Genomic DNA, 10,650 nt, shown 5'->3' with positions numbered 1-10,650 from the left:
GCAGAAAAATTTGAAATTATGCGATTCTGTTAATTTTAACAAAGAATGATAAAGGAAAATAATTAGAAATTATGAAAAAAAATGATCAAATTTTGCAAAATTATGCGGGGTGCAAAAAACCCCGGGGACAGAAGGACATGTTAGAGAGGAATGGTCCAGGATGAGGTTGAGGAAGACACCAAAAAACGTTTTTGAGTGAAGCTAACAAACTTAACAAACTAACAACTAACAAACTACAGGCAACATGACTAGAACAGCTTCTTGGGTTTCTGTCGTCCTTTCCCGCACACTATACTAGTGCACAAATTAATACACATATATTATTCTGAGCTGTAATTATTATCTTTCTGTAGGTGGTAGGCATGTGCTGTGGTGTGGTTTGCTCCTTCTTTCCTATCAACAATAATAATAGTAATTGCATTTATATAGCGCATATCCATGCTCAAGAGCATGCTCTATGCGCTTTGCAACTATTATTACCCCAGCAGACCCTCTGAAAACACTCAGAAACATTCTCAGCTTCCGCGGAAGCATACAGAGCAAGCTGCCGATTTCACGCGCTCAAACACTATCAAACTGACAAGATCTTTCACTGTCTATAGCTGGGTACTCATTTCCACCTTGGTGAAGTGAGGAAAATTTGTGCAAAGTGCCTTTCCCAAGGACACAACGTCGGGCCCCTGACGGGATTCGAACCCACGACCTTACGGTTGCGAGTCCGAGAGCCTAACCACTAGGCCACCGACGCCACAACAAAGATAGATCATCCTTATCTTCTCTCATTCTTTTCTTCGTATGCCACACTCAAGTAATGCCTCGAATCTTCGGCCCTTATATGCCCTAATTGTGTTGTCAAGTTCTGTACAATTTGTACTAAAACTAAACTAAAATTATTTTCCCACTTTCCTCCAACAGAAAGGTGAAACACTTGTGTAGATTTGCTTTGTCCCAGCCTGTCCCTGCCTGTCACTGCCTGTCACTGCCTGTCACTGCCTGTCACTGCCTGTCACTGCCTGTCACTGCCTGTCACTGCCTGTCACTGCCAACACTGGGCCAGTAAGATACCCTAGTGTACATCCCTGCACAAAGACAGAAATACTGGAATTCAAACTCATGCCCTCTGCTCCCAACGAAAAATAAAGAGCCTTAGAATCTCACCACAGACACCCACTGATCAAAAGTCTGTGAAGGGAGCTCTGATCATCTGGAGATAACACTACTGAAGGAAACTGTTACCTGGCCTGCAACTGTGTTAGGATGTCAAAGAATAAATAACATACAAAAGTGTATAATATTCTATTGCACACTCTTCAATACTTTGAAGGGGAATGGTTAGCTATAAAGAAATGCGAGGCAGCGTGGTGGAATCAGGCTCTCGTCAATTTTTGGGCATGTAGAGTTATTGGTATCATCTTAGAGCTTGTTCACTTGTCTTTATTCGGATGAAAAAAATATCCATTTATCTTGAATACAAGTCGAGATATTTGCCAATGAAGGAGGTGGGGTCACCTGTTTTCAGAGGTAAAATTAGTGAGAAAATGGCCACCGAAGGTTAGTCATTACCTTAGCTTAAGAGTCCGTGGTAACTGAAAATTTGCATTTTTTGTGCCTTTAATAAACGTTTTTAAGTAAAATCCATTCAGAAATGAGTTCTTTAATGGGCATGAAAGGTCTTCAGCCAAAAAACAAAAAATTCACAAAAATTCACAAACCTGCAGAAAAATGCCAGTTTCTTCACTTTGATTATTTTGACGAGAGCCTGATTCCACCACGCTGCCTCACAAATGAACATTTGCCTGTACATGAAAATGTTGTCATCATGTTGGGTACAGAATAAAACAACTCAAGGAGCAGAAAAAAGGAAATGATATCATCTTGCTTGAGGTATTTATAAATTCATTCAGCAACCTTGAATATTAATCTATAGTAACTTAAAGGAAATGATCATAATATGAGATGCTGCGATATCCCTGTATTGCAATTCTTTGTCTTTTTCTCAACAGTCAGTTGTCAGTGATGTATTCTATAACACGGTGTGAGTCAACTCATTTGATTCTGTACCACCTTTGCCGAAGCAAAAAGATTGTGATTATGGACACACCCTTAAATAGCCACTTCTCAACTTGGTCTATCGAGTCAGTCCAAGCAAAGGAGTAGCAGTCTCTACAAATCAATTATGTAGTAATCAGTGTTCCCTAAAAGTACATTGCATATGAAGCTTGGTCACAAAGATACCAGAGCTCAAAATAAAACAATTTGCAACATGAAAAACCATCAACAATATCCTCTTTTGATGATTAAAAAGTGTTTGAAGCAGTCAATATGAGTGACGTCATTAGCGCCTGTAGAGTGGTCAGTGTGTGTCAGGCATATGTGATGTCATAACTATGTTTGGTACTTCCAGAGTCTGTGTGTGTTGTTATAATCAGCACATGTGACATCCTCAGTGCACAGATGTCATTAGCACATGTCCTGTTATAATTAGTCCATATGTGATATAATTAATGCTTGATTGAACTCCTTCCAGTGTGAGTGATATCCTCAGAGAGGGTGAGCACAGTAATCCGTGAGTGTGATGTCATCAGTTAGAGAGTTCGGTCATTGGCACAAGCGATGCCACCAGCGACAGCAATGCCACTGCAGACTAGCTTGGTGAGTCGTATCAAGAAGAAGTCGTGCGAGTCTTGAGTCCTCTCAACTGATCAATGGTGGAGGCCGAGTAAAGACCTAGCTTCAAGCCTGTCTTTGCCCTGTTAGCATTGAAATGTTTCACAGGGAATGGGTTAAATGGTCTCTGGGATTTCTTGAGGAGTGTCGGGAAGGTTGTAGATGAGCCGGGTGACCTCTCTCCCTCTCTGTCCATCCCTGAGGAAGGAGAAAGTCTCTGGCCATCGCTGGACTCCATGGAAGGCTTGTGAGCCACAACCATCGTCTGGTGACCCACCCTGCGGACTACCGGCTGGCTAGACCTACGAGGTTTGCTGTACCCTTGATGGCTATCTTTGTCCCGCCGGGAATTAGTCATAGCTTTGTGTCTTGTAGCGTCTGGAGCGGCAGAAGTCCTCTCTGTCGTCCCCACATCAACAGTTTCTGGCACAGGAACGGTCTCCACGACAGATGCTGAACGTACGGCGCGAGGTGGGCTGGTCACGGCAGTCGCGTCTAGGAGCCGAGCCACTTCCACAGCACTGTCCGTGGAGCTGGAGGATACCTGACGATCAACCTTGACCTTACTTCCTGAGTCAGTCGCGATGCTGGTGCCACTGCGGTCGCTGAAGTCCACCGCGCTAACAGATGAGGATCGGCTGTCCAACCCATCAATTGCTACAGAGTCAGTGGATCTGTAGTCACTGCAAGTGTTTGACTTCACGTCCTGTACTTCTACACTCAATACTGCAGCCAATGATGACTCCTCTCCGTGGTCCCCCGACAGACAGAGCTGGTCGTCTGTTCCACAGGGGATCCTCACGGCAGCATTCTCAGTTTCAGGCCGCACCAAGGACACCCTGATGTCTTCAACTTCGCTCAACGAAATCTGCTCACAAGAACCGATGACATTTTGTGTGGAAGTCCTTCTCTCCACGGCAAGAATAATATCGACTTCTCTTGAGCTCACATGAGCAGTGGAGTCTGTGAGGTGTGGTGTGTCCCCCAGTCTTTTCCCAGGGCTTAGCATGGGAGAGTTACTAGATGGGCTATCCACCCCTGAGTCGTCCCTGACAGCATCCAAAGAGGCTGTCATCGATTTGTGCTCCAACGTGTCTCCCAAAAAATTGTCGGCATCATCCCCGATTACAGCAGCTCCAGTTTTTTCGGTGACCAGGACCTGAATGGAAGACTCCAAAGCTTCTCCTTCAGATGCGAATACAGGGGACTCACTATCAGATCCGGAGAGAGTTGAAGCGTGCGATTCAGAGGCCTCTGACACATGAGCTGATCGGATCTGTGTACTGCAAGAGTCATCACTAGTGTACACGGGCTTGGGGTGTACAGGATCGGATGTCTGGTTAGTCAGTGACTTTTTCACAATCTTCTCACACACAGGCTCAGAAAAATCACCTGATGACGTTACTACAGCAGACTTTTCTTGAGTGAAATCAGCAGCTGGTGCAAATGATGCATCTGAAGCCAACGATATTAAATCAGAAGATTTTGGGGAGTTTGACAGCGTGCTTGAAGACTCTGTGGTCTTCCTCTCCCGAGGTTGCTCAGTAACTGTCTCGCAGCTGGACGAGTGCGCCAAGCTGACCTCTACGTCGTCCGCCTCGGCACAGCTGTCCAGCCGCCCGTCTCGTGTGGGTGAGCTGGGTATTTCCTGTCCGTCGGACCAATCACTCGGTGAGCCGGCCCGTGGGTTCGGGGCGGCAGAGTGGCTGGAGATGCCGGTCCTCATCCTCTTACTCTTGGACACGGCCTTGGCATTGGCCACAGCCTGCAGCTGTTTGGCCAGCAGTCCCTGGTTGTGCTGGCTCACCATTGGGGCCGAGATACGGGGGCCGTCCGTCACCAGTCGATTCCTGGCACTCGAGGATGCCTTGCCCACAAACAGGTGGTTCATGGCTGTCGGGCTCTCGATGTTCGGCACGAGGACGGGGCATGGGGCCCCCGGGGGTCCTAGTCGATGTGAGCCGGCTGCTCGTGACTTCTTCGCTGAAGCAGCTGCGGAGAGAAAAGAAACACCAAGGGTAACAAAAGGAGAAAATCTTCCATCTCAAGAGCAAATTAATTTTTACATCATCACCAAATGATCGAAACTAATTTGAAAAAAACTTATCAAACAATTTTTTTTATTCGGGAGGGGAGTGCCCCACTCTCTTTCCAACATCTGTAACTTACAGGATTGTAAAATTAAAGAAATTCTGAAGCCATGAGAGAAGGCCACAAACTGCCGTATCAAGAGGGAGTCTATTTATATCCACGTTTCCACAATGCCAAAAATGTCCTAGGCATAAGAGAAGCTCTCCTCTTTGAGCCATCCTCCAGAGATAGAATCAATAAGTTAGTGGAAACAGACTTAAAAATGACAACACAAAACATATATCGAAGAATTCATTTTTTTCCTTCAACATATATCACAGATTCAAGTAAAAGCTTTGTGAAATCAGCAAAATGAGACTACTCTTTCATAAAAATGACAGCCCAATTTTCAGGATACGATAGCGCACACAATTTCCTTGTCGAAATGTGAGCTCCTGGATAAATGATAACTACATTCTTAAAAAACGAAGAAAAGCTCAACAAAGAAAATGAAAACAATAGTGTACACAGGAAATGTTGCTGTAAATCAAACGTGCGCTTGCTTCCCTGGTGGGTGAGTACAAAAGGGGTGCTCTCTAGCGTTAATAAAGTAAAACCCGATCCCACCATCCAACAAAGTCCACGCCTGGGAAAGTGGAAGGCGTCTGACCTTTTTTTCTGCATCACACAATAGTCCAGACCATCTTGTGATGAATGGAGAAAAACTAAAGAAAATCAAAGATAAAAGTTCCAAATTCCCAAAATAAAAGTCAAATGAAAAAAGGAAAATGATTAAGGAAAAATATCAAACATAGGAAAAGAAATTGTTAGAAATTTCTTGTACCAAATCACCGTGAAGAATACCACTAAGTAAAACGAGACTAAATATCTGTTTCCCTTACTTATTTTCTGACTTATATTCTACTTTCTAGCTCAGTTAGTCAGCTACAGAGAGCTACATGTAGCCTACAGGTAAGAGCTACCGTCACTGTCACTAATAGAAACTCCACTCACAAAATGAGTCCCGGATCAAATTTATTCTCAAGAGGAGTACTTAGACGCGAATCCTGTTTCATAGATTCAAGAGACGAAGATTCAAGAGACGAAAATAAAAACCAACCAAAAAGCACTGCCATTATTCGTGTCTCATCTTCTCAGGAAAAGCCAACAGATTCTATGTTATCTGTGGGATAGGTCATGGCTTTTCTACTACAAGAAACTTGCTTTGTCCATGTAGTCTGACTTCCTCACTTAAACCAGAGAGTTTACAGTAATACTATATTACTGTAAACCCTCTCTGCTTAAACTATGACTTAAATTTACAAAAACTAAGCCAGTCTTAATCACGACAGCTGCCGCAAAAATCTGCTTCTGTCACAACAGCTCAAAGAACTGCATAAAGCATCCTCCAGTTGTGGGACCAAAAACTGCAAGTCTGAGCTGCACAGTTCTTCCTTATGAGGAATGTATATGTACAAATAGAATGAACAGTACAGGGCTACAGTGGTTTGACCAAGGACTCATTTTGGACTAAAGGAACGCCCTCGTTAAAGATAAATAAATTACTTATCTGTCCATACCACCAGTGCCTAATAAAAAGGGAATCGACATTTTCATAAGAAATACCAATTTCAAATGATATAGATATGAAAACAGGTAGGCACAAGATTTGAACCTGAAACAATGTAGGTAGTATAAAACCCCTCTTTGAATTATAACTAGTGTGTGACGAATGAAGAACGAACAGTTCATAAACTCGTTCCAGATGTAGATCGATCCCAAATATAGCAGCAAGGAAATCTGTACATTTTAGAAAATTAAAAAAAACACTCCCTGAAAAATATGCCTGGGCAGAGTCAAGGAGATAATGTTCACACTGACACTCTAAGCATGTACAGGTCTACGGCAAAGTGAGGGCAAGAGAGGAACTGTTAATAACTACATCAATTTGAAAAAGCTTTCCTCCAAACTTTGAACAGGCATAGAAAAAGCTCTATACAAGCCAACTTGGAAGTCATAAGGATTTGGTTTGTCTCATAAGCAAAGAATTTGTACACAGACAATATAGGCTGAGGACAAAACTAACATGGGAAAAGAGCTAAAGATGTTGTTCACTCAGATTTGTTCTCTCTCCCTCTCTCTCTTTCTCTCTCTCTCTCCCCCCCCCCCCCCTTCTCTCTCTCTCTCTTTCTCTCTCTCTCTTTCTCTCTCTCTCTTTTTCTCTCTGCCCCCCTTCTCTCTCTCTCTCTCTCTCTCTCTCTCTCACTCTCTCTCTCTTTCTCTTTCTCCCCCCTTCTCTCTCTCTCACTCTCTCTTTCTCTCTTGTTCTCTCTTTCTCTCCCTTGCTCTCTCTTTTCTCTCCATCTTTTTCTCTCTCCTGCTTCCTCTTCTCTCCCCCCCCCCCCTTTTTTTTTGGTCTAAAATCTTCTACTCCCTCTATCAGACATCATCCCCTGTACCCTGTTTTCCTCTCCCCTCTTTCCAACATAATAATATGACTTACGAGTGAAATTAAATTGAACTAAACTTGCTTACTCGTACATTAAAATGTAAGGAATATTGGCAAATATGTCTTACAATAACAGAAGAAGAAGAACAAGTGTCAAATACTTGAAGCATGTCACAAAATATGACACAGAGGACATCAATATCCCAGCAGTTCAACAAGATATACACACATCAAGACTGTGAAATTATTCAGTTTGTCAACGGTATCAAAGCATATTGCTTCAAGCAACTACGACAAAAACAATGGTATTCGCTCTAGAGTTCCGTCATAAAATTTATATCGCATTCCTTTTTTGTGAGTGTGCACTCAAAACATGCAAATGTGCATCGTCGCAGTGTTTGTATAAGAAGCAGCAAGATGAAAAAAAAGCCTTTTTTTTTTTTTACTATGTGAACATTCAACCTTTCCCTGTGTCCGTTAAAAGTATTAGGGGTACCTCATAGTGATAACACTGATAAAGGCTAGCCATCTCTGGCCCAGCTAGGATGGAGGAAGAAACACATTGCCATCAGCAAAATTTCATCATCTTCAAGCTTTTTTTTGTATTAGCCATCCACATGGTAAACAACGCAAAGACAGAAAGAAACAAAGGTCATTTTGTGAGCATCATTGCTCATTCTGTCACACACACACACACAACAAATTCAACAAAAAAAAACCCTAGCCTAGAACTCTCTGTCAAAATGCAAGAGCTGTTCATTTCAACCGTTTCACTAAACACCAGGCTTGCTTTGTAACCCTACCAAATAGGTCGACAGTTTCAGGTCTGGTGTGAAAGATTTAAGAATGAAACTTGAAGTTTATGCGAGTGTTGTGATAGGCTCTGGCCTAAACCACATTCTTAAAAAATGGTAGCAGCGAGAAATGAACAGTGTGAATATCAGCTTCTATTCATATATACTCATCTGCCATTGACAAATGTGAGGGGTGCTGGCAAAATGAGTTACTTCTCGCGATCCAAGAATGGAGGTATCGGCCGAAAATCAACACTGGGGTCAGACTTATAGATTTTCAGCTGATACCATTTTGTTCAAGTCTACCGTGTCTTTTATTATTCCACACTTACAAATTGTACAAACACCACCTATAAAGTTGATGTATCAATTTCCATTCGGCTAAAATCCTAAAGAAGTAACTCCTTTTGTCAGCACACTTCACCAATGAGTCTACATCAGTAGCTGCAAAACTAAATAAGAGTAGCGAAGGGTAATTTATAGTAGCAACAAAAGTAGAATGAAGTAGAATTGCTAGCCAAACTGATCAGAGGGCTACTTATTGTTATTATGAATAAAAGCTGCAAAAGAAGGCAAATAAGACATAATAACGCCAACATAGTCTTAAACATATGAACATAAAGATATATATATATATATATAGATAGATATATATATATATCTACAACATGCACGGTTATATTGTTGATGTTGCTCTTCCATGATGTAAACAATAAATAAACTTGATGTAAATAAAGAGGATGGGGATTATTGCAAATAAAGCAACAAACAAAGCTAAAAGACGGCATTAATTAAAATTTGTCTGTAGGCATCACCTATATAAAGACATATAGATCTTGTAAAGATACAGACACATACACATTAACTCACCCAGCCCTAATGCTGATCATATCGGTATGCGCAACCCTAACACCGACAGTATCGGTCAGGAAAATTTCGCTCTCGAGATCGAAAAGACTACTTTTGTGTGAGGCAGACTATAGCTTAACCCTTTCAGCCCCAGCCATTTTTGTGCACTCCCCAACCCCAGTCCCAGCCAATACAGCAGTATTTCAGAAAAAGAGGCATTGTTTCTAAAAAGTGATGTAGTATCTTTGTAATGTAGCTTTGATAATAACATATACCAATTTTTAAAGATAAATGAACAAGTAATAAGAAAATTAAAGTTTAATCAAGTTCGTTAATTTAAAAAAATGCGCGAATTCGGTACCCCCCCCCAAAACTGAGAATATACGCTCTTGGGACGGAGGGAGTACAAGCACTGCTGAAAATATACGTGCTTGGGGCTGGAAGGGTTCATTGGAAGAGTAACCATTTTTCGTTTGAAACAGACGACGACATTGACCAGAAGTGCAAGCTCAAATTTAGAACCAAGACAGCTATATTCGAGAACTATGTGAGGGGGAGGAGGGGGGGGGGATATTTCAATGCATAAAAGATGCAAAAACAAAACAGGGGATAACTACTATAGACAGAAGTAACCGTGTAATTTCCATTCAAGGAACTCAAATGTTTAACAGATTCATAATTATTTGGAGTATCACCATGATGTTTTTTTCTCCACAGTACATGCGTGCTTTGTTCGTGTACGGATTCCTCACTTTAAATACAAACGAATTAAATGAAGGAACAAACAAAGCTAAAAGATCAGATGGCAGTAATTTCTTTGTTGGCTTTACCTATATAAAGACTGTTGGACAGAGCATGCGTGTACGGATTCCTCACTTTAAATACAAACAAATTACAACGCAGCCTCTCTATAACGGCCTTCGACATAATAACATCCCCTGTACAGCACCCAGGTGCCTAGGTCCCGATTTTTTCTTAAAATATTGTAAGTAATTTTTGGTTGCCTCTCTATAACGACAACTTTATATAACGACAACTTTATATAACGACATTTATTTCTAGTCCCGACGATGTCATCATTACAGAGAAGCTGCACTGTAAATAAAAAGAGGATGTAAGCAATTATGTTAAGTACATCTAAAGCTTCTATTGACGGACGCAGCATTTAAAGGGATCATCAAGCGAGCGCACTTGAAGCGGTCGGTCGGTTCTCGTACCTGCTATGATGATGTGTGCCTGCTGCTGACGTTGTTTCAGCCTCTGGTACTGCAGCTTGAGGCTGTGGATGTCCGTGTTCATTCGCTCCAGCTGAGGGCTGGCTTTGCTGGAGGCTTCTTCACCGCCCGGCCCGTACACCCCGGGGCCCAGCACTGAGATATCGGACGCTGAATTGGACATCTCTCCTGTGATTGGGGATGAAGGTGGAATAGGTTTGGGGTTTGTTTTTTTCTTTTCAGGGGGTGGGGGAGGGTGTTAGGGGCAGGAGTGAGTGTCTCACACACAGATACTCACGTATACACATACACACACATATACTCTCTCTCCTCACACACATACACGCACACACACAAACACACATTCTCCCTCTCACAATCACATGCAAACACTCTCTCCCACTCTTTTTTTCACAGACATATACACACACACATTCTCTCTCTCTATCTCAGGGGGCTCTCGAAGCCTAGAGGTTAAGGTGTTGGCCTCTCATTCAAAGGTCCCGGGCTCGAATCCGGGTAGCGACCGAAAAATTTTCTTCTCTAAAATTGTCTCCTTTCACCTCCTTTCCTGCTCTCTAGCAATATTCTGTTGTCTGCTTTCATT

At 42.3% G+C, this 10,650-nt stretch overlaps 1 protein-coding gene across 1 annotated transcript in view; it reads right to left on the bottom strand.

Moving 5' to 3' along the window:
- Window positions 1-1,721: 1,721 nt before the first annotated feature.
- LOC101857048 overlaps window positions 1,722-10,650 on the bottom strand; it is a gene marked incomplete at its 5' end in the record, with an annotated part of 11,950 nt that continues 3,021 nt past the window's right edge. The window contains 2 exon segments of the mRNA XM_005105358.3: window positions 1,722-4,659; window positions 10,047-10,232. Of these exon segments, the coding sequence (XP_005105415.2) occupies window positions 2,663-4,659; window positions 10,047-10,232 (2,183 nt within the window).

The sequence above is a fragment of the Aplysia californica genome, unplaced genomic scaffold (genome assembly GCF_000002075.1).
Source record: "Aplysia californica isolate F4 #8 unplaced genomic scaffold, AplCal3.0 scaffold00467, whole genome shotgun sequence".
Classification (NCBI taxonomy): Eukaryota; Metazoa; Mollusca; class Gastropoda; order Aplysiida; family Aplysiidae; genus Aplysia; species Aplysia californica.
Note: the sequence above shows the minus strand (reverse complement) of the source record. Positions and strands in the feature narration are given on the sequence as shown.